At 41.6% G+C, this 24963-nt stretch overlaps 1 protein-coding gene across 1 annotated transcript; it reads left to right on the forward strand.

Annotated features, from left to right (window-relative positions):
- Positions 1–1677: 1677 nt before the first annotated feature.
- On the forward strand, positions 1678–24221 carry FAM169A (family with sequence similarity 169 member A; the record flags this gene model as incomplete). The annotated part of the gene is made up of 12 exons (XM_082783714.1): positions 1678–1812; positions 3266–3365; positions 4424–4509; positions 5860–6031; positions 8257–8436; positions 9629–9757; positions 9966–10075; positions 19176–19230; positions 19564–19702; positions 21637–21802; positions 22659–22865; positions 23627–24221. The coding sequence occupies 12 exons, from the start codon at positions 1678–1680 to the stop codon at positions 24170–24172; spliced, it is 2025 nt and encodes a 674-aa protein (XP_082639840.1). The 3' UTR covers positions 24173–24221.
- Between the last annotated feature and the right edge of the window lie 742 nt (positions 24222–24963).

Genomic DNA, 24963 nt, shown 5'->3' on the forward strand with positions numbered 1-24963 from the left:
ACCAGCTTTTTTGCCCTCCTCTGGATGCTTTCAAGTACCTTAACATCCTTGTGCATCCTCAGGATGCATCCCACTCCTGCACCCAGATCACTGATCAAGATGTTGAACGGGACTGGCCCTAGAACTGAGCCCTGGAGAGCGCTGTTGGCGGCTGGCTGCGAGTCAGATGTTAATTGTGAATTTATCATGTGTACTACGACATTGCTAGTGTATTTCAGAACAGGTGGACTGTGTTGCTGTCAGCTAGCGGTGAGGAGATCGCTTGTGGATGAATTGCATCCCTGGCAGCAAGTCCTCTCTGGCCACTGTGCATTACTGCTGCAGCCAAAGGTGTGCACGCTCCTGAAGTGCCCTCATCTGCAAGCAGAGATGGCAGTGGGATTGAATGATGTCAGGCATCCGTTGCCTGCTTCTGTCCTGTTTGCAAGGCTAGCATCCGGAGGATTGAGAGGTGCACCTGAGCATCCAAAAGGGGTGGTGAATAACAGGAGGAATGTGAGGGACTAGGAGAGACGGCAAGAGAAAATCCAAATAACATGTAAGCGAAAGGAATGAGCTGAATTTGAAAGGAAATTACAGTGGGGAATGTTTGCGTGTATCTAAACAATAACATTTGTGGAAAGCATTAATGCTTCCATCAGCAAAAATGTTAAAGGTGGCAGTTTTAAATACCAGTGAAACCACCTGAGACTGTTCTGTAGTTTTAACAGAAACGTCTCTTGTTTACTTTTTGTTTGTCTGGCCACTTGTTGCTTAATCTGTGGCCTCAGAAATGTTGGCTGTGCAGCTCTGCCCATTGCTCTGAAAGCAGCTGGGTATTTGTATTGCTCTAGCAGTAGGTCCAAACGGGTCTGCAGGTTGCAGCTGGAGTTCCTTGCTTTGGGGGATGTAGCAAAGAGTCAGGAAGGACTTCAAGTGCTGTTGTGAAAAGAGGTGCTAACAGAAGCCTTGCAGAAAGTTGCCTCTGGCACAAGCAGCAAAGTGATGAAATGAATGGTCTGGCCAGTTGTGCCAGTGAACTTTTAAGATACTGGTGGGTTTCTCTGATGTTTAGATCTGCTGCCCTGAACTTTCAGTCAGAAATGATGAATGTGAAGACCTTGTGAGCAAAGCTGGGCTTTGTGCTGAAGGCATGCAGAACGGAAGTGGGGGCTTGCCATGTTTCTGCTGGCTTGTCCCATACAAAAACGTGCATGTGTGTACACATACACAGGCTGAAACCTTCCTTTTCTGCTTGTAAGCAGACTCTGGGTTCATACATCATTACAGACTGGGTGTTAATAGGCACCATCTTCATGAAATAAATGCTGGGGGCATTTCTCCTCCCTGGCTTAGATGCGTAGGACATGGTCCTTCCTACTTTGTGCCAGTTGCAGATGACAGACAGGTAGTCTGGGGAGAGACAGGGCAAAGGAAGAAGAGACAAAGTCTGTTTTTTAAAAAACAGACCTCAGTGTCCACATCACCTTAGCCCGTGTATGTTTGGAAAAGCAAGCTGTGTAGCCAAGGCTGAGGGATGTGTTCAGTGTTGCTGTTTCATTTGAACAGCCTATCCAGAGAGCAGCAGAAGGGGTTATTTAGGAGTCTGGGTTACAGTTTTAGTAGGTGTGTGTGATACATTGTGCACTGTATCATTCAAACTGTCTTCAGTAATAATATTACTCATTTACCAAGATGATGGCGTTCCCGGTGGATATGTTGAACACCTACAGTCATGAGGAGTTGGAGAGATCTGCAGTGCGCTACTTGTCTGACCTGCGGTATGGGGATCCACATAGTCCAGAATTCTTGTCCCTGCCAGACCACAGCAAAGTAAGAACCAGCAAATACCTCAGTCCCCGTTTTCTTGATACACTTGTGAATTTAAAATGTTTAGAAATAACTGGTTCCTAACTATTGAATTATATTACTATTTTAGCAAAGCTTTTATTTTTTTTCCAAATTCCTGTTTGTGTATTAAGTTCTACTTTGTTTTATTCTGTAATTACATTTAAATCTGGGCATTAGTGACAATTTGCTGCTTCTAGGCAATGTATCTGTATGCATTAAATAATTAAAAAAAAAATCCCAAACCTTCATATCTAAGCTCACAAAAACCTAGCATCATAACTAAGGGGATCATGATTTGTTGAAGCTAACTGCCTCTATTTGTATCTTAGTCTTTCAGTGATCTTCATGGCTGAGTTCAATTCCTGATACATTCAAGTTTCACTGATTTCAGAAGTGATTCTTTCTTTTTATGCAAAATACTCCTTGCTGTTGTTGGGAGTTCTGGTGGAGGCTGGCTATCACATTTCATGTTTCAAACGCTTATCCATTGAGCATTAAGTTGGCCAGTGTTTATGCTGTCTAGATGAACACTTCTGTTATCTATTCTAACTAGCACAAATATAAACAGTGGTTTGTAGCTTTAAAAATAAATTTGCTGAGAGCATTCTGTGTGGGAATAAAAAATCAATGCTGCAGACTCCATTGCAGAAGCAGTCTTGAATACTTCCCTGCATTTCTGCAGGGGTTGTATACCTAAGTATCTGTCTGTGTTAACATCATTGTTAGTGGCATAGCATAACACAGTCTTTTCAAGTTGTTTTCTGGGTAAGCAAGTCTATTTACTGCACCATTGACTCTTGTCCATTTTTTGTGCATTAATTAAACATTGAAAACATGAATTTAAATAGCAAAACACCTTTTCAAAAAGGGGCATCACCCCCAGAAAGGCGGATTGATTTGACCCTTCTTACACTGTTTGTGAAGGAAAATCAAGCAAACAAATACGGATTTCCTAAAGTGTGTGCAGTTTCAGGGAAGAAGACCCTTTTTAATCAAGCATTCCTATGTTGGCACATTAGCGCTCATGTTAGCAATTGAGCTGTGCCAATTTCTTTTTGTGCCCGCCTGCCTGCCTCGTTCTTTCTGTTGGCTTTGGCAGCTTGTATAGCTGGGGCAGCTGAAGTACTACTGGCTCTTTGCACACCTTACTTCAGTTGTGCACAATAATGCAAACTGCTGACAGCAGAGAGCTGTAACAGGACAAATTACTGTAACTAGGTCTGCCAGAGCTTGAGTCAGAGCTCTTTGTAATGTACTCCCTTTAGGAAGAAACATCTAAAGTGAGGGCCAGGGTCTGATGCTTGTCTTTTACAATTAACCATTAAGCGCTCTGTTTTCAGCACTCATCTTGCTTACCCTGCTAAACATTCTCTGTATATTTTACTAATGTTGTATTAGCAAGAGTCTATTGAAGTATTGTACGCTCTTGTTTCAGATTCCTATTAGCTTGTCAACTGTAGGCTTCGTTCCTCTTTATGGTGAAGAGCAGACACACAAAGTTCTTGCTTTGTTTGCACCAGAGGACTCGCTCACAGGTTTCATTTTAAGATTCTAATCTCTGTGTTGCTGTTTCTTTTTCTGTGATGAACACATGTAACCAGGCCCTTGCTCATTCCATGGTAGTGTAACTTTGCCACTTTTGCGTTTGTTGTTCACTGTCTTCTTGTTCCCACACTGTTCTCTTTGATATGAATTCGTGTACACAAATGATTGAGCTTTGCACACTAATCAGAGTAGAACTGGACCCACTGAGTACAGGATATATGTAGCAAAACAACACAGTGCTCATCTGAAAGTACATGTTTGTTGATTATTGTATATATAACCTCTCTAAAAGGAATTTATTGGGTATTCATAGAATCTGTTTATTTGCATACGAATTTAGATATTCTTTATTAGAACTGATTGATCAGTATCAAGTGTAAATTTGTCTTTGCCTTCAGGTCCTTACATAGCTCTAGCCAAGGTGATGCCTCACTGTTGTTTTTTTCCTTTTCTCTCTTCCCCTCCAGTCCTCAGTGTTTCCTTCACTTTCATATAATGCTTCATATATTGTGGCACACACAGGTGTGGCACACACAGGTGTGCCACAAATGCTAGTAGAACAAACTCTTCCTGATCACTAATCACATGGCCACTGGCCTTTTTACATTCATATGACTCCCTAAAACTTGCAGGTTTTGCTATCAATATCCATTAACAACCCAAAACTAAAATACACCTGCCTGCACATGAGACTCCTCGTGGCAGGCCCAGTTGTTAGTGGAAGGCAGTACCAGCGCACAGTGAGGAATAGTGCTTATATCTGAAAAACAGTTTATGTATATCATACTACACAAAACCTTAATCTGATGTTACTGGCTTCACTTTTCAAACAAGTTTTGGACCAGGGACTGCTGCATATAGGGTGGGGGTTATGTAGCACCAGGTATGTTGTACTAAGATAGTAAAAGCTGCATTTATCTAGTGCCAACTAGAAGACACTTAATTTGGTTACTGCAGTGGTATTCCTATTACTTATCAGCTATAATGAATATGTTATTTTGGAATGGTGAGAATCACTAACATTTTGTTTCCCATTGTTTCTCTCAAGCTGTAGCTCTGTATCTCGCTAACCGCTGGTGGTCAATTGATGACATCTTGAGAACATCTGTCCCTTCTAGAGAAGGGCTTCAGCAGGTAAAGCTCTCCGACATTCATCTAGCAGTTCTTATCGTTCAACCTAGTGCAATGTAATGGCAACACCTGGTGTATGAGATGCTATGTGCTTTTATTTAATTTGGAAATAGGTTAGCTGCCTTGTGTAAAAAGCAAGGTCAGTGGGAATGAAGGAATAGGTACTTGAGGAAAGGGAAATTTCTTCTGAAAATATGTCCAGAGAAAGTGACTTTTGTACATTAGCTTCATATGCAAGATATAATTATATCTTAATGATGTGAAGATGTTAATTAAGTCCTTACTCTTTAGAACACAGTATGTCTAGTTATACTGAAACGTCTCAGTAGAGCGGAGTGCTTTTTAACAGGAATATGTATCATTCTTACCAGGAGACTGGTAAACTACAATTACTGAAAGGAACCTGTTAGATAGAGGAGAGCAGGAGCTGGTGCTCTGCAGAAGGCAATATGTTAGATTTGGGAATACATTTGTCTGGAATCTGCCTTTTTGTTCGTCACTGAGCTTTGTTATTACTGAGACCTGTGTAGTATGGAGTCTTGTTTTTTCCAGAACTAGAAACATATATTCCAGGAACATTATTCATATCTGCTCATGGAATCTGGGCACTCTTCTCTGATTCTTGGATTAGATTTACTGTAGATAACTTGTTGTGTTGCATTGTTTTCTGTGTACTCAATAATGATAGGATGGTAAGTACTAAGAAAAGCTTTGTCTTCTACAGATAGGGTAGCTGGGACTTTTGCCTGGGGAAGGGAGGATGGTTCCTCCATTCCTACCTTTACAGTGGTTAGGATAGTGGTGAACTTAATTCGTGAAAGGAGCCCTGCAGGATAGGGAAAAGGATATTGAATTCCTTGTTTCATGCCATAAACTGTTGTAACTGGTTCTTCCACTGCATTGCATCCCATTGTCTGCTACTCTGTGAACAGTGACCGAGCATGCGAAATACTACTGCCCAGTCAGGTTTATCATGCCTTCCTTATAGGACTCCAGTTACCTGCTAGGCTGGAAACTCTGAGGCTGGCATACTGTTATAGTAAAAAACAAAACAACAACAACAAAAAAAAAAACAGCTTTCAGTTAAAATCAAAACATTTCCTACCACCACACATCATTGAAGATATGAAAGATCATCTGTCTGTGGTAATGCCTAGTACTTAACCAACTACTATGGCTTCAGAGCATCTCCTTAGCCTGAAGCCTCAGAGCTTTATCCTGCTTTGTACTTACTGCTTCCCTTGACTCCATCTGTAGTTGTGTTTGCATGCAACTTTGAAAATCAAGATCTCTACAGTGTAAGTATCACCTAAACCGACCGCCCTTCTAAAATGTTCTTCTCTGTTTCCTTAGGTGAAATCTGTGGGGGAGAGAGTGGTTCTGTATGTTCTTAATCGAATTATCTATCGCAAGAAAGAAATGGAGAGAAATGAGGTCCCATTTCTTTGTCACGGCAGCAATGACTATGCTAAGATCCTGTGGAGAAAAGGAGAAGCTATTGGATTCTATTCTGTTAAACCTAAAGGTAAAGAACTTAAGTACTGTGGGATTTGGGGAGAAATGAAGACTGGGGATAGGGAGCTTCCTTGAAAAATAATGCATTTAGTAGACCTTACAAGCCTTGCAGGCCTAGTGAGTTGATGTTTTCCTGAATTCATGAAAGGGCAAGCTGCAGTTAAAATTTCTTACTAAAAGCTTATGAAACTTAATTTAGAACAGTAGTTATTAGCTTTCTTCATACCGTACAAAATACATTCAAAATCACAGAAATGAAGTATACCTGAAAGCCTCATTTTCGTTGTAGAACTTCACTTACTGTTGGATTGGAATGTATGTAGTTAGTTTGTTTTCCTTTTATTTATCTGAACTCCAGAGCTAGGTCAAAAAAAAAAAATCCTGTTTGTCTGAAATGATTGTGGAATATGATGTTACTTTCACTTAAACATTTTATATAATTACAGCATAGGAATCTTGCTCACAAGCACAAGGTTCATCTACACTTGGTGATAAAAAAAAAAAAAAGATTCCCTTTCATTCTGCCTATTTATTTCCTCAGAGAATACTATTTGGCTAGTAGGTTTATGCCCTTTGTTACAGATTTCAATATTGTTTTTTTCCTGTTTTTCAAAAACATTAGAATTTCATTTTGGTTATTTTGGATTTTATTGTGTTTTTCAATTTTTGCTGAATGACATTTGGTAATAGAAGAAACTTGACTACGTTGATAGTGTTTTATTAGAATATCATTGTTTGATCAAGAAGGAACAATCAGGCATTTTTGTTTCTTCTGTAGAAAGGAGTGAATGGATTCTGGATTGATTAATCAGCAGTTCTGGAGGCTAGTTTCCCCATCTGATATACATGCATGCCTTTGTAAACTGTTAAAAATACAGTAATAATCTGCCTCAGTCACAGACCTTTCTAGTCTGACCTTAAAGATAGGAAAGCAGCCAGCTAATTTGTTCTGATTGTCTGTTACCTTCTTGTGATTTTTTTTCTTAAAGGATTGAAGCATTGCATAATTTCTCTTTCGTAACATGGTGGTCACAAAGTATTTGCAGTGCTTTTTCTTCTGGCCTTATAAAGGTGGAAATGCGATTAGTGGATGTATTTTTAGTGTATAATAGGGACAGTTGTTTGTGACACTGAAGTTCTGATATGCTTAGTTTGTACACTTTTATTATATCTTTCATGATCCTATGCCATTTATTTGTCATAAGTTAGCAGGCAGTTGAAGCCTAATCTTTCTAGGTATTATCAATATTTCAACAGTGTTTGATTGTGCATTGTACCCTCCAAATGAGTAGCTCATGTGAAGAAAGACTCTGGATACAGACGATTAGGAAAGTGTTGGAGCTTGACTAGTATGCTGAAGGGTATCCAAGTAATGTAGCTCTGCCTTCATTTTTCTTGCTTTAAAAATGAGGTGTGTTCATTGGTCTCAAAAGAAAGTATATTATATAGGCAACTAATATGCTTCTCTCTCCTTGTTAGAGGAAGGGGTTGTTTTTTTTTCTACATGGTTCACACCAACTGGCAAAATGAGGGCCTGAAAATGGATAGCTGAAGTGCTGTCCTAATGACATTATATGACATCACTTTGTCACCACTGAGTTCACAGATGCCCTTTGAATACTCTGATACTGAAGCACTTACAGGTTATGATAGTCTGTTTCACCCCAAGTATGGATAATGTGTTATTTAGGCAGGAACTTAAGTGTAAAGTGTCCTAGGATTTTTGTGTTTTCACTTAAAATTTGAAATTATTTCAAATCTTAAATGAGATGAATTGTCATCCTTATATTTGTCCTGAGTAGTTAGGTATTCCACATAAAATTCTGGTTTGATTTTTTTTTTTTTCTTTTTCATCTCCGTTTTCAGTATGGTTTTCTACTGGAACTGTGAGATTTCAAAGTAGGCCTTCCACTTCCTTCTCTCCACCGTCATGTTCTCCCCCATTTATTCTCTTTTGGTACAACCAGGCTGCTTTAGCAGACTTTTCCTAACATATTTATCTATGAGATATCTTAGCAACATTGTGAGCTTGCCTAAAGAGCCAGTAAGTGTCTGATAGCAATTGCTTATTGTTTATAAATGTTATAAATTATTTTTATTATTTTATTGTATGTGATTTATAATTGTGTAACTTGACATTTTAAATAAATCTTTATTTGAATACGATGAAGTCTGTGGTGTAGCATGTCAGTGTTGATGTAATGATGGATATTTTTTCCCTTTCTATTGTCTCAGGAAGTGTTTCTAGGTCTTTTGTTAGTATGTGTTACCAGCTTCCAGTGCTAGACACGGTATTTGTGAGAAAGAAGCATCGTGGGAAAGACTTAGGGCTAATGATGTTAGAAGACTATGTGGATTCCTTTACTGAAGACGCTCTTGGCCTACGGTACCCACTGTCAACCTTCATGTGCACAGGCAAGCTCTTTGATTTATTTGTCTGGTCTTCTTTGTTTTCTTTATGCATCCAAATTATTACTGTCATTGAAACCACATATTTGTGGCTTCATCCTCAGTTTGTGTTAGAAGTTCTGCTCTTCCATGAAGGTTGAAAATCTTGATTTGTTTAAGATGGTGAAGTATTTCCTGATTAGACTAATCCTCTGTGAGATTAAATTATTGGATCTTTGCTGGTTGTCTGCTACATCTGTGCAGTTTACAGATTCATTCCTTCCACACTGGACTGAGTTGTTCCTGTGTATGATCTTCCTACATATTTAGCACCTTTTCCTCGCTCACTTCTAAGCCTCACAAAGTCATTTAATTCCAGCTTTCTCAGATTTTCTGGTCACGTCAGTATACGAGGCTATATATAACTTAAGTGTAAGAAGGAAAAGACTTAATACAAAAAGAAACCACTTCTGCTTCTTTCATTAGCAACCCAAGAGGGTTATGTCATCTAGGTGAAACAAACATTCTGGAAACGATGTTGCTTTGGACAGTGCAGGCAAGAAGCATTTTCTTTCTCTAGCTGAAAGCCAGCAAGCTGGAGGGGAGCTTTTTACAAGGACATGTAGCAGTAGAACAAAGGGTAATGGCTTTAAACTGAAAGAAGATATTTAGGTTAGATATAAGGAAGAAATTCTTATATATGGGAGTGGTGAGGCACTGGAACAGGTTGCCCAGAGAAGCTGTGGATGCCCCATCCCTGGAAGTGTTCAAAGGCAGGCTGGATGGGGCTTTGGGCAACTGATCTAGAAAGGAGGTGTCCCTGCCCATGGTGGGGAGGGGGGATGGTGGAAACAGATGTTGTTTAAGGTCTCTTCCAACCCAAGCCATTCTATGATACTGTTATTATGTGAGGCTGGCATTTTGTCCTTTGGGACTATCCATTAGTAAGGAATCAGGTGAGAAATAAAAGGCTGAAGTTTTAAAACTCCAAAGTGAGTTCATAGAGAAGAAAAATACTTTGTAGTTTTTATTTGCGGTTTAAGAGAGTAATGGAAAGTAAAGGAGTATTATGTTTATTTAGGCTGAACTGATCTGATGAACAGTTCTTTTTCTGGTGATTTGTGTATGATGGAAGATTGCAAAATTTCTTTCAGGAAAAAAGAGGTACAGTTGAGTATATAGTATGCATAATAGGATGTTTTTTCTTATGTTTGCTCAGCTTGTAAGCAGTATTTTGAGAAGTACCCTGGGGATCATGACCTTTTGTATGAAGCAGAAGGAGTTGGATTGTGGTTCCAGAGAACATCCATTGCCACTGTATTGAAAAGGGAAGAGCTCAGAACTAAAGGTATGGATGCTTTGTTTTGATGTTCTCTTACGGTCTGTAAAAGTTGTATTGTAGGGTGTTTGTTTGACAGTGACGTCTATGAACATTGCCCATGGAGACTAGTAGAAAAATCTTTGTTCTGAGATCTGTGAGATCATATTAGGAACAGTTAATTGTTGTTTAAAGATACTACATTTTTCATCCTGTTGCCTCTTTTAATTGTTAACAGAAGCCTCTGCAAAAGAAAGAGTGAGTGTCCAGACAGAGGATCAGATCGCCAATAATGCAGCGGACTCTGAAGCAAGTGAACAGATGACTGAACTAGAACCACAACTAACTGTAGGTATACAGACTAGTTTCCATATATTAGAAAATCCTAAGAGCTCTTAAGAGTCTTCTATAAACATATAATGTATTTTGTCCTATTTTTCTGACTGTAATTACCAGTTCTCTGTGTTCAGTAAATATTTTTAAATTCTGCAAAAGAACCCATTTCTGAACTTAACAAATGAAGGATTTTAGCAGATTAGTGATTTGATCCCCATGTATTTTATGCATGCTGTATATTTCTCTTTCAAATTCTTGAACAGTCCTTGATTATGTAGAGAACTTGTACTTTCCATGTCTCACAACTGGCTGTGGCAACCAGTCTGACACAACCTATGATGCTTACCAGAAAGCAATGCTCCTCTTTTTGATTGGTTTATTACTAAGTAAAGCATAAAAATAAAGTATAAGAAATTATTTTCGTCCGTGTCAGAATTGAATTAGCTCAAGTCTCCATTATAAAAGACAAGTGCTCTTGGTACTTTTTGGGTGAATGTGAAGTTTTCTACTGAGGTGACAGACTAACTGGGATTAAAAATACACCTTTTCTGGAGGGATGGGGGGAGAGGTCTCTACCTTTTCCCCCTGTGTGCAGAAGGTCTGTGTCACCACTGTTAGTGTTTAATAATTGTTGTTTGCCAGTGGCATAGAGGAGGAAAGTGCTTCAATTGGCTCTAAGATTGAACTGTCTAGAAAGGCTGTTGGACAGAGTCATTGCAGGAGTTAAGGGAATGAGGAAAAGTGCTTATGGAAGTACACATTAACATCACACTTTAATACAATGGAGAGTGTTGGCATGCTAGGTTATACACCACCTATGTAGGAAGACTGCAGCTTTCTGCAGCAAAGTAGTGATGTTTTCAGCCTCTGACCAAAAGCAGTAACTTTTAGTTGTCTTTATTACATACACTTCTTTAAATTGTAACAGTCTTGAGCATAAATCCAGAACTTAGTTTAAGATTAAGATTCCAGTAATGGTCATATAAGCAAAAAGGTCTTGATTGCATATTTTATTTGTAGAGCTATGTTGATATACTTGGAGAAAATAGCCAAGGGATATTAGTAGTTCTTAAGACTTGTGGCTGTGAGTTAAGAATTCAAGCCCTGTCTCTTCTTTTCAAGAAGAGTAAAATCACAGAATCACAGAACTGTAGGGGTTGGAAGGGACCTCAAAAGGTCATCGGGCCCAACCACCCTGCCAAAGCAGGTTCCTCAGAGCAAGCTGCCCAGGTAGGCATCCAGACAGGCCTTGAATATCTCCAGAGAAGGAGACTCCACAACCTCCCTGGGCAGCCTGTTCCAATGCTCCGTCACCCTCACCGTGAAGAAGTTCTTTCACATGTCAGTGCGCAACTTCCTGTGCTCTAACTTGCAGCCATTGCCCCTTGTCCTATCCCCACAAACCACTGAGAAGAGGCTGACTACATCCTTCTGTCCCCCACCCCTCAGATATTTATGTACATTGAGGAGATCCCCTCTGTCATCTCTTCTCCAGGCTGAACAGACCCAGGTCTCTCAGCCTTTCTTCATAGGGAAGATGCTCCAGGCCCCTTATCTTTGTGGCCCTCTGCTGGACTCTTTCCAGGGGAGCCCAGGACTAGACACAGTACTCCATGTGAGGCCTGACCAGGGCATAGTAGAGGGGGAGGATCACCACCCTTGACCTGCTGGCCACACTCCTTTTAATGCACGCCACGATCCCACTGGCCCTCTTGGCCACAAGGGCACAGTGCTGGCTCATGGTCAACCTATTGTCCACCAGGACCCCCAGGTCCTTTTCGTCAGAGTTCCTCTCCAGCAGGTTGTTCCCCAGCCTGTACTGATGCTTCGTGTTGTTCCTTCCCAGGTGTAGGACTCTACACTTGCTCTTATTAAATCTCATTTGGTTTCTTCCTGCACAGCTCTCCAGCTGGTCCAGGTCTCACTGAATGGCAGCACAGCCTCCTGGCGTGTCAGCCACTCCTCCCAGCTTTGTGTCATCAGTGTACTTGCTGAGGGCAGACACTATTCCCTCATCAAGGTTGTCGGTGAAGATGTTGAACAAGACTGGACCCAGCACCGACCCCTGGGGAACACCACTAGTCACAGGCCTCCAACTGGACTCTGCTCTGCCAATCACCACCCTCTGAGCTCGGCCAGTCAGCCAGTTCTCAACCCACCTTGCTGCCCACTCCTCTGTCCTACACTTTCTCAGCTTTGCTAGCAGAATGTCATGGGAGACGTTATCGAAAGCCTTGCTAAAGTCAAGGTAGATGACATCCACCGCTCTCTCCCATCTAGCCAGCTGGTGATGCCATCATAGAAGGCAACAAGGTTGGTCAAGCACAACTTCCCCGTGGTGAATCCATGCTGACTACTTCTCATAACCTTCTTCTCTTCCAATTGCTTGGAGATGGCATCCAGAACAAGCTGCTCCAATACCTTTCCAGGGACAGAGGTGAGACTGACTGGCCTGTAGTTTCCCGGATCCTCCTTCCTGCCCTTCTTGAAGACAGGAGTGACATTGGCTATCCTCCAGTCTTCAGGCACCTCACCCGTTCTCCAGGACCTTTCAAAGACAATAGAGATCACATCTGCCAGCTCCCTTGGCACACGTGGATGCATCCCATCGGGACCCATGGATTTGTGTGCGTTGAGCCCACTCAGATGCTCCTGAACCACTCCCACATCCACCGGGGGAGCCCTCCATTTCCCAGACCCTTTGTCCTATTGCCGGGGTGAGGAGTCCTGGGGGAGTGTCCTTGGAGCAAAGACTGAAGTAAAGAAAGCATTCAGTATCTCTGCCTTCTCAGTGTCTCCTGTGAACAGGACACCCCCTCATTCAGCAAGGGACCCACATTGTCCCTAGTCTTCCTCTTGCTGTTTACATACTTGAAAAAAACCTTCTTATTATCCTTCATCTCTTTTGCAAGCCTCATCTCTAGGTGGGCTTTAGCCTTCCTTGTCGCCTCCCTGTAGGCCCTGACAACACATCTCTACTCCTCCCAAGAGGACAGGCCCTTTTTCCACAGTTCATAGACCTTCCTCTTCCTTTTGATCTTATTGATGAGCTCCTTGCTCATCCATGTGCGTTTCCTGCCCCGCTTCCCTCATTTCTTTTTCTTCAGGATGCACCGATCCTGAGCATGGAAGAAGTGCTGTTTAAATGTAGCCCAGCTCTCACAAGCACCCTTGCCTTCTAGCAACCTATCCCATGAGATACTCCCAAGCAGGTCCCAGAAGAGGTTGAAGTTGGCTCTTTGAAAGTCCAGGGTAGCAATCCTGCTTTTAGCCTTACTTCCTTTGCCTAGTTCCATCTGGAATTCCACTATCTCATGGTCGCTGCATCCCAAGCTGCCCCCAACCTTCACAACCCTAACAAGGCCATCCTTGTTGGTAAGAATGAGGTCCAGGAGCAATCCCGCCTCATCGGCTTCTCCACCACCTGCATCAGAAAATTGGCCTCAACACAGTGTAGGAACTGTTTGGACTGCTTGTGCCTGGCCGAGTTGCTTACTCAGCAGATACCTGGGTAATTGAAGTCCCCCATGAGGACCAGTCCTTGTGATCCTAAGGCTACTAGCAGTTATTCCTAGAAGGCGTCATCGACTTCCTCCTACTGATCTGGAGACCTGTAGTAGACCCCCACCACCGTGTCTTCCATACCAGCCCACCCCTTAATTCTTACCCACAAGCTCTCCACTTGTTCTTCACCCTCCCCCAGCTGGAGCTGGGTACACTCTAATTGCTCCCTCACATAAAGGGCAACCCCACCCCCTCGCTTCCCCAGCCTGTCTTTCCTGAAGAGGACATAGCCCTCCATGACTGCATTCCAGTCATGTGAGCTGTCCCACCATGTCTCAGTGATCGCAATGAGATCGTGGCCCTGTGACTGAACACAGATCTTGAGCTCATGCTGTTTATTTCCCATGGTCCGTGCATTGGTGTACAGGCTCTGTAGGGAAGCAGCAGGTGCAGTTACCCCTGGGGGGATGCAAGAAGATACTGGATGGGGGATCAGGAACGCTATCTTCTCTGAGGAGCCCTCAGACAATCCTATGTGAGAGCTCAGAAGTTTTTCCCTGTCGTCAACAGTGACAGAGGTGACAACTTCCCCCAGACCTTCTCTGTCACCTTTAGCTCCCCTCCCTTCCCCCATCAAACCTAGTTTAAAGCCCTGGTAATCAGCCCAGAGAGCTTGCTCCCCAACACACTTGCGCCCCACTTGCTCAGTTGCTGTCTGTCCATAGCCCACATACCAAGCCTCTCAAAGGACGGCCCAAGATCAAAATAACCAAATCCCTGGTCCAGACACCACCCCCTCAGCCAGTCATTTCCCTGTCCTGTTCTGCTCCTTCTATCTGCATCCCAGTCACCCAGCGGGAGGACAGAGGAGAACACTATCTGCACCCCCGATCCCCTCAACAACCTCCTTGGGGATGCAAGGTCCTTTTTAATATTCTTCATTTTTCTAACACAGTTTCCTGGGATCCAACTTGAATGACTATGAGAGGATAGTAGTCCTCCGGTTTAATGAATCATGGCAGAGCCTTCCTAATATCTCTGACACGTGCCCCAGGAAGACAGCACACTTCTGGCAAGGTTATTTGGGTGGCACATAGGAGCCTCAGTGCCACTCAGCAAGGAGTCCCAGTCACCAGGACTCTCCACTCTTTTTTTTTTGTGGCACAGGTTACAATACGGTGCTCCATCCGGCCCTGATCTGATCCTTATGTTCTGCACTTCCCCCAGTCTTGACTCTCTTCTTGGAGTTGCTTCCCGGGTTTGGACTACTGTCCAGACCCTCAGCCTCTTCCACAACCTCCCTGAGAGCCTCAGATCTATTTCCCAGGGACACCGTGGAGGTAGGTGGCACCGTGGGTGTTGGGGTCAGACATCTCTTTCTGCTCTGAGCCGAGACAAGGGTCCAGCCCCTTGTCTCTTGCTGACAGTCTGGCCCTCTGTTCCGCTTGTGTTCAACGGGAGCAGCCTCTACCCCTTGTCAGGTCATAGGAGAGGGCTGCTGAGCAACAGCAGGGGTGGGGAGACCCCTCCTATGTGTCACCCTCAGAGACTCCCTCAGGCCATCGATTTCTCGCTGTAGCCCAGCCACCTGCTCGAGGAGTCCCTGAAGCAGGGCACACCTGCGCCCGTGACAGTGCTCTCCTCCCTCACGGCCCAGATGGGCCTCCAAATTCCGGAGTTCCCCACAGTCCCCTGTCTGGGCTGCCGCCTCCCCCCTCAGGGGGTCCACCTGAGTGCCCACATGTAGTGGTTTAACCCAGCTGGCAGCTAAACACCACACAGCCATTTGCTCACCATCCCCTTCCCTCTCTGGGATGGGGGAGAGAAACAGGAAAGTTAAGCTTGTGAGTTGAGATAAAGACAGTTTATTAAGACAGGAAAGCAATAATAACAATGATGATAATAGTACTATTACTAATAACGTGTACAAACAAGTGATGCACTTGCTCACCACCCGCTGACCGATGCCCAGCCTAACCCCGAGCAGTCCGGCCTCCTCCCATTGCTAGCCACCCCTATATATTGTTTAGCATGATGCCAGATGGTATGGAATACCCCTTTGGCTAGTTTGGGTCACCTGTCCTGGGTCTGTCCCCTCCCAGCTCTTGCTGCACCCCCAGCCTGCCTGTTGGCAGGACAGAGCAAGAAGCTGAGACATCCTTGGCTTAGTATAAGCACTGCTCTGCAACGATGAAAACATCGGGGTGTTTTCAGCACTCTTCTCATCCTAAGCCAAAACATAGCATTCTACCAGCTACTAGGAAGAAAATTAACTCCGTCCTAACTGAAACTAGGACACCACGTGAGCCCAGAGAGGCAGCATCTCCTCCATTTGGGTTCAGGTCGCTGGCTCAGACTGACCACTGTGACGGGTACCCACCATGGAGAGGTCTGGGTTCTCCTCCCTGCCCCGCACAAACTGCCTGCACTAACTGCCTGTGCAAGCTGCCAAGCCGGTCCTGTTAGCATATAAATAATAATAGATTAGAATAAATATATAGAATATATATTATATAAATATATAGAATATATATAGAATAAATAATAGATTCCAAAGTGTTCCAATGCCTTCCAGGTAAGTAGAATCACTGGCATTGCTCTCCTTGGCACCTGTGCTATCTGTAGGGAGCTCTGCAGTGCTTTGAAAGCTGTTGGATCACTAAACAAAACAAAAATAGCCCACCTTCCCCCAAACATGAAAAAAAGTTTTCCAAATACACATTCACATTTCACATCCTGTTTTGTATGTTTTAATATTATAATAATTTATCATTAGTCTATAAATTCTTATATATTTAAAGCTTACTTAAAACTATTTCAAGGAACTGAATCTGGACATAGCCACTTGTTGCTAGCTTCCTTGGGTAGTGCTTAAAATGAGGCTGAAAAGGCAGCAGAAAACCTGGATGTGGCTTATTGCTAGTCCTAGATTACTTGCAGCAGCTAAGAGAGCAATATGTATACTTCTATTTCAATATGTATAGCTTGGATCCACTTCAGTTGTCAAGTGCTTCACTGCTGAATTGTCTTCTAACTTTCAGAAAAAATGGAAATACAGGGGTGGTGTGGACAAGTGAGGCAAAAGAGCTCTAGAGAGAGGGAGCTCTGATATAAGCAGCATCTTGTGCTGACACACATGTGACCTGCATCACCGCTGCATCACTACACTCCGTTTTTCCTTGTCTGATCTCTTTTTAATGATAACTTCTGGGTTGCCATATTTTCAATTTTTACCATATGCATGATAAAAATTAGACTACAAAATACAATACCAGTATAACGCTAAGTGTCCTGTTACATTTTATCAACTATGCTAGTGTAGATCTTTCATTTCATGGAGAAAAGAAAAAACTCCTAGCATTCTGTGAACGCCTTCTATGAACTTAATGGTTAGGAAAAGCTTGGTAGTGTTAATTATGATGTCAAATTATTTTCAGTGTTGGGTCCAGAAGTAAAATTCAGGAGAAAAAAAAAATCTTGCTTGTAGTAAAGATGATTTAAAAAAAAAAAAGATCTGTTAAGATATGCCCATAAACTTCTTAAGATAAAACTGTTTGTTAACTTCATCCCTGTCAGACCCATTACAGTTTTTAGCCAGTCATTTGAGAAATGATTTTCTGTTCTTAATTGAAATCGCTCTTTGTGGACTCGTCACTGCCTGCCTGTTAGAATGCAGTCTGCCACTGCGCTTTGACAGCTTTCTCATTAAGCCATGTAGTATACTTGACCCTTCCTCTACCTAAGTGTGTTCTGAAGTGTGCTATTTCAGCAGTGAAGTACTTCTGTATGCCTTCCATGACAGATGACCTGCCTTTTCTTGGTCATCCAGCATCCCTCAGGCTCTGCCAGGCCCTCTTCACACTTGCTGCTGGTCTCACCGTACACTTGCTTCCACCGTCCTGCTACACAGTTGCCTCACCAAACAGGAAGGACTTCAAAGCTGCCTTTGCATATGACCCTTGCTCTCTCAGCCTCTCCCTAACCTGTTCTATCTGTCTCAGTCCCAACATACAGACACCTGTTATTCCCATTCCCATGTGACAGAGACAAGCAAATTATAGTTAATACGCTTAGGGATAGACATGAGACATAGGGGGCCTGGGCTGGAAGAGGCCAGTGCCATTATATGAATATATCTGCATTTTGTACCATAAGCAAGTGATAGATCAGATTTCTTCCTAGTCAAAATTGGTATTTAGAATAGGAAACAAATGTTGTTGAAAAGTCTTTTTAGGGCAGTATTTGCATCTGGGAATATTTTGCCTGCTGTCTGTTTTTGCTAATCCAGTTTAGACTTGTGTTAACAGTGATAGTATATAGATACATTTAAAAAAAAAAAAAAAAAAAAGATCAACACCTTCCCTGTTGCATTAAAATCATTTGGGCCTTCAAGAAGTAAAACAACTACTATATGTACTCCTACTACTGTATGTATGCTTTGTTCACTTAAAATAATACCTCTGTTAGGACATACTTTTAAAATAGATTCAAAAGACAAAAAATTATCTGCAATTCAGACCATGCCTTAATGTGGATAGCTCTCACAGTTTATTAGGACAAGGAAGTAAATATTCACATACAAAAATTCTTGTTAGCTGCAGTCCACTTCTCTGTTGATCAAAATATGTTTGCTACAGCAATGCAAATTGCTTGCAGATTTGTCTTGAATATATTTTAAGGTGTATCCTTTGTGCTGCAAAAGGTTTGGGTACCTTTAAAGGAGATGCTTTTAGCACTGTAAATACGTAGATGATATGTAGATATATTTGTGATGGTTTTACTGTGCTGGGCAGCTAAACACCACAACCGCTCTCTCACTCCCCCTCCTTAGATGAGGAGGGGAAGAAGTAAAGCAAAGAACAACTCACGGGTTGAGATAAGGATAATTTAATTAAAGGGAAATAATAATAATTAAAGAAAGATTATTATGAACTAAACAATTTAACTAAAGGGGGGAAAAAAAGGGAAAGGGGAAAAGGCAGGGGGAAAGGAAAAAAAAGGAGGAAAACAAACAAATAAACAAATGAAGGCAATGTGGAAGTGCAGAGGAAAGAAATTACTCTCTACGTCCCACAAATGAGCGATGATTGACCATGTCCTTGAAGCAGGGCCTCAACGCACGTAGCTGGTGTTTGGGAGGAGGACCGATGTTTTTGCAATGAGAGCCCACCCCTCCCCTCTTCTTTCCGTTTCCACCTTTTATTGCTGAGTGTGACATCATCTGGTATGGAATATCCCTTTGGTTGGTTTAGGTCAGCTGCCCTGGTGATGTTTCTCTTCTCACTTTTTGCCCACCCCCTAGGAGGGTTAGAAAGAGGCCCGATGCTGTGCCAGCACTGCTCAGCAGCAGACACAACACTGGTGTGATAACACTGCTGTTCCAGCTACAAGTGCAGAGCACAGCACTGTATGGGCTGCTGCAGGGGAAGTTAACATCCCAGTAAGACCCAGTACAATACTTTAAATTAAGGATGGTTGTAGCCACTCTTCCATAGGATCACTACCATAAAATTGTAGTTTAGAAACATGCAACCACAGCTGTGGAGGTGAAGGTGTTTTGGTCAGTTCTTAAGTTTGTAAAGTAACATTGGTATTGCTTTTATTTTAGATTGACTCTCAAAAAGGCAGAGAATCATTAAATGTCCTTGCAAACACGTCTGAAGGTAAGAGTAACTGATTATCAGTGTTGTGATTATTATGGATTAGCAGGTTAGCAGGCTCTTTTACTGCTTTTGAGCTTAGTGTGCTCGTCTGCAAAGTGTATGGAAACATGCCTTCCTCTAAAGTGTTACTGCTCAATGCAAACATTTGAAAGTCTTTGGAGAAAATTATTATGGGTATTAATAACAAATCTATGCATGTATATCCAGAGAGGAAGGGTCAGAGTGAAATGTTGGTTTACTTGCACTCGGTTGTTTTAATGAAATATTAGGGAAAAATTATTTGCAGATCTTAGACTGCATTTGTTTATTTTTACTTATTTGTTTTTTCTTAAGACCCTGGTGTTGCACTCATTTCTATTCGGACACGAAGCAGTCGTTTAAAACATCCCAGGACAGGAAAAAATAGCCAGGATTCTGGACCTGAAACTTCCCAAGGAGATGAGGAAAATGCTCATTATGTGCCAAACCGCAGGTAAGGGAGCCCGTATTTTATTTTTTTTGTTCTGTTGCTTGGGTAGTCACACACTATAGCAGTCTCTCCCAGTGTGATATTTGATGTTTCTTCTCCTGTATTTCTACTTCTGCTTGTTTACTTGATTTTTCAAATTACTGAAAATAAAGCATGGTGTGAAAAAAAGAAATTGAGACCTCACGTGAAGAGTGATTGCGTCAAAATGTCTGCTTCACTGAAATCTCGAAGGACGTGGGAAATGATAGTAGGAAAATTGCAAGGAATGAGGGTGTATTTACAAGTTCTATTATAGCTTAGCCTTCATAAGGGTAAAAACATCTCTAGTCACACAGTATAGTTTCTTGCAATAATGTAACTGGACAAATATTTGCAACACTACGTGCAGACCTCATTAGAGTTCCTTTTCTGACCTTATTCTGGTGGCATATTGTTGTGAAGTAGTCTGACTGTTTGGTTTGGGAGCTGGTTACTACTTGTCATTTAACAGAGTTACAGAGAGCCACCCCTATTCAAAGTAAAGTTCTCGTTCAGACAAATCCTAATTTAAAATCATCATAAAAGAAGAAAGTCATCTCCAGCTTAAAGAACATTCTTCTGTGTAGTAACTGTGAAAATGTGTGTAAGATGTGAGCTGGGAGCTGAACACCATGCAGCTGTTCGCTCACCCTCCCCCCTCTGGGATGGGGGAGAGAAATGGGAAAGTGAAGCCTGTGGGTTGAGATAGAGACAGTTTATTAAGACAGAAAAATAATAATCATCATAATAATGATAATAGTACTACTACTAATAATGTGTACGAAACAAGTGATGCACAATGCAATTGCTCACCACCCACTGACCTATGTCCAGCCTAACCCCGAGCAGCCGGCCCCCCACCCTGCTGGCCATCCCTATCTTTTGCTCAGCATGACCCCATACGGTACGGGATGCCCCTTTGGGCAGTTGGGGTCAGCTGTCCCGGGTCTGTCCACTCCCAACTCTTGCTGCACCTCCAGCCTGCCCACTGGCAGGACAGAGCGAGAAGCTGAAACGTCCTTGGCTTGGTGTAAGCACTGCTCTGCAACAATTAAACCATCAGCGTGTTATCATCACTCTTCTCATCCTAAGCCAAAGCATAGCACCCTACCAGCTACTAGGAGGAAAATTAACTCAGTCCCAACTGAAACCAGGACACAAACAACAAAAAAATACACCTTTTGAGCAACTGAAGATTTTTCACTGTGAGATTGAGAAGCGGCCTCCTGCAACTCTATTACATGTACCTGTATATATTGCATATATGCTTGTATATAATATTTTCAGTATGTCTAAGTTTCAGCAGAAAAAATAACTGAATACTTGGGATGGTGTTACTGCCCTGCAGGTGCAGTAGAGTTTCATCTTCAGGTTTTGGCTAATTTAATACCTAGCTTGTTTGAATCTTCTTCAGCCATGATGTTTGTCACCTGAAATTCTTTTCCATTTGTGGTCTTTGTAGAAAATGTATATTCAGTAATTATACGAACATACTTGCTTACATAGCTCCATAGCTTTAAACTGTTTCTGTAGTGAGGCTGGGTGAAGTTGCTTTCGTTCATCCCTTTATAGCTTTCAAATATGTTATTGCTTTCTAGATGTAAAGTAACACACTTTGTTTAAAATAACTTATTTCTGACTTTTCACATAAAATGGAAAAGAGATTACTTCATTCTATAACTGCTATAGCAACTTTGCCTAGTTGAGATATTTCTCCTAATTAGTAATTTGTCATTTTTAGACCTGTTTAGTTTTATGGATTCATATTTCCTATGGCAAGTATGTGATGTAGAAGTTCAAAATCAGTCATGAAAGACTTTCCCTGCTGATTTATGTATTAATCTAAATTATGCATTAATCTAAAATCATTATGTATTAATCTAAAAGACTTAAGGGGTATATGTTAATACCTGCTGCAGGCTAGAAGTTCGTGCCAACCTATTTGAACACTTTGAAGCCCTTTCAGAAGAACCTGAAGAGAATGTTGACGAAAGCAATGAGGAAACGATCACTGAAAACGAGGACCAGTCTGTATCAGAAATTGAGTTACATATATCGCCATCTGAGAAAGTGAGTGAGAAGGAGGTGAGCTGGGTGTTACCGCCACGGAGGATGGGAAGTTTGGAACATAATTACAGTTTCTGTTAAAAATGGTCCTTGCTGCCTTGATGGATGTGGTTATTGACTTTTCAATTTCTGCACCAATGCTTGGTTGAGTAGTATATCTGAGAACCAAGAGCTAGTATACAGAATTAGTGCCAAGGGAAAATTCCTTGCAACAATAGAGTTCATAGGATTTTCAGAAAGGTGAATAGCTGGTCTACCAACCTGGCTTTCTTAATTGATTTGTTCTATTTAAAAATTGGAGAGAAGTAGTGTAGGATCACGATCTGATCCTGTACTTCCAGTAAGGGGGGAGGGGGAAAAGTTTCAATGAAGAAGTTAATAGCTGATAGGCTTCAGTGACTACTGTTGATTTTTCTTCTCCCTGTAAAGCTTGTCTGACTTTGTTCAAATCCAACTTTGATCCACAAAGACTTGTTACTCAATTGATTTTAGATCTGGGAGTGGCCTCTGTGCCTAGCAATATGTCCAGGATTTTCAGTTCTTACTGATTCGTGAGAAAGTGGACCGTAAACTGTGCTGGGTTCACAAACCAGTATTTCAAGGAATGATTGTCGTATATGTATTCTACTTGGCTTGGCTGTTTACCATATAAGCCATGGTTGGATATTCAGTGCAGGTGACAGCACCAAGCTAATAATGCTGGCCAGGTAGTTGGATAGCTACTCTGCTGAGCTCTGTCTTCTTGATGCACACTTCTAGGTACCCAAGTTAGCTGCTTTTCATATCTAAAATAAAAAATTAGGTCGCAGACATACCAACTAGTGTTTGGGAACAAGGGCTGAGCATAATCTTGACTTAGAAATGTGTTTTTTAGGAAACTCCATCTGAATCTCTTAATGGTGAAGTAGCAGAAGACACTGGGAAGACCTCACTTATGGCCGAAGAGGAAACAGCAAATGAAGCTCTAGGTGGTGAATCAAAATTGCAGTCTGAGAGTCAAGGAGAAGAACCTGTAACACTGCTCGTTCCATTAATCCTTGAATCTCCAGCAAAACCTGCAGAAGATACTGTATCAGATAAGGTAAGGGCGTGGAAACAAAACGTTTTTTTCCTTAAGGATGTACATATTCTGCTGTTTTTTCTTTTGTTAAGTAAAAGATAGAGGGTGGCCCCCCTCATCATATGAAATTTTGGGGAGTAGCAATTCTTAGGCAAGATGTTGTAGATATATTAACAGAATATACTAACATTTCTGTTTTAATACATGGAAATAGGACATATATTTATGTGACACCAAAAAGAAAGCTCCTTTGCTCCAGTTTGCCTTGGCAGTAATGAAACAGCTATTTCTCACCTAAAATTTTAGGTGGATATAATTGAAAGCCACATCTGTATTTTATCTAGTAAGTCTGCCCTGATGAAGTGTACAAGCAATTAATTTCTAACAAAATACCCTTCTAGAACACAAATTTAACTTTTGTGTGTTTTTTTTTTGTTTCTTTGTTTATAGCACAAAAGTGGATTGTTATGCTAGCGAAATAAATGTATCTAAAATAAAACACTTTATCTTTTTTGTTATTAACTTCAGAACATGTTTACTGAACAATTTTTTGAATAGTTTGAATAGAAAATAGAAGGAGGACTCTTAATATCAAATGCAGTTCACAAACTAGTTTTTTGCAACAAGGAGGAGAGTATTGGTTTGACTACGCATGCAATACCAGAAACTGCTTAACACTAAAATATCTGCTTGTAGTTGTTAGCTAGGGGTGGTAGTCATTCAGCTGCTTGTTAAATCTTAAGTTAACTGTCCCTCTGTGTTGTTGCCCTCCCACCCCTCAGGCTGTAAATGCAAATGATTCGGAAGCACTAACTGAAGAAAGTGCATCAGTAGAGAAGGAGGGTTTAGAGGAAGACCAACAAGAATCTGAGAAGAAAAAGTCATCCACTGAAAATGCAGTTGCTTCAGCAACAAAGGAAGAACCCTCAGACAACGGTCTACCAAACAATGTGATAACTGAAGCAGCAGGAGAATCTGTTTCTGAAAATGTGTCACCCAAAACAGCTTCCTCAGTGGAAGATCAAAATGAGGAAGCAGGGCACAACTCACAGGATGCCCCTGATACCTTGGGTCAAAGCTCTTTGATAGTGGTGGAACTGGAGGGTGTTTCTTTTCAGCAGTCTTCTGGACAAGAAGGACAGAAGAACCAGTTAGAAGAGCACTTGGAAGAGTCTGCTGATCAGTACACACAGACAGCAGCAGAACGGGCTGCTGACAGTAGCTCTGAGGAAGCAGAAATTGAGGTACCCATTGTGGATCGGAGAAATTTGCGAAGAAAGGCCAAAGGTTACAAAGGTCCTCCCAAGAAAAAAGGAAAGCCAGCTTAAAAAATGAAGTATTGGTTGTTAATTCATATATTTGTAAGAAAGTTGTTATTTTGTGTAAAACACTAGGTGTAACTAAACCATCTGAGACACAGGACACACATGTTTAAAATGCTGGGTTGGACGTCATTTGGGGATTCATCATCTTTACTCAAATTCTCTTGAATTTTTAACCAGTAGACATTTACTTTCATACTCTGATGAAGCTCAACAGCCAGTCTCCTCCTTTTATAAAGGATAATGCCAAAAAAATACAGCTGTGCTAGTAAAGGAACAGTTTGCATATTTGAGGTGGCAGTCTTGGAAGAAAAAACAAAGCGTGAAATCCTGGCTCTGTTAAGGTCACTAAAATTTCCATAAACTTCCACAAAGCCAGATATCACTAGCATTTTTTTCTAACCTTGCATTCTCTACTCTGGAGAAGAGCAGAACAGGAAACTTATTTACTCTCTTCTTGTTCCCTTCCCATAGGCTTTCTCAGATGAGATTAAAAGAATGTAAGATTCTGTAATTCTAGATCTCAATATACTAGAAGGTGCAAGTCATTAGATCAAAACAACATGAGCAGCATCTGTCTTTCACTAGAGTCAGATAGGAGAGAATGGCTCTACTTCTGATTCCCAACTATTTGCTAATCACTGGAGACAGCAGAGTCACCCATAACACCATCAACACAGCATCTACCATAGCACACAAAGATAATTAAGATTTTAATGTGAAGATTTAGAGATGCCTACACAGTAAATTGCATTTGTAGCTTCCAAAGTGAGTGTCTTGCTAAGTGTAAGTGTCTC

Source organism: Aythya marila (genome assembly GCF_965140915.1).
Source record: "Aythya marila genome assembly, chromosome: Z".
In the NCBI taxonomy this organism is placed as follows: domain Eukaryota; kingdom Metazoa; phylum Chordata; class Aves; order Anseriformes; family Anatidae; genus Aythya; species Aythya marila.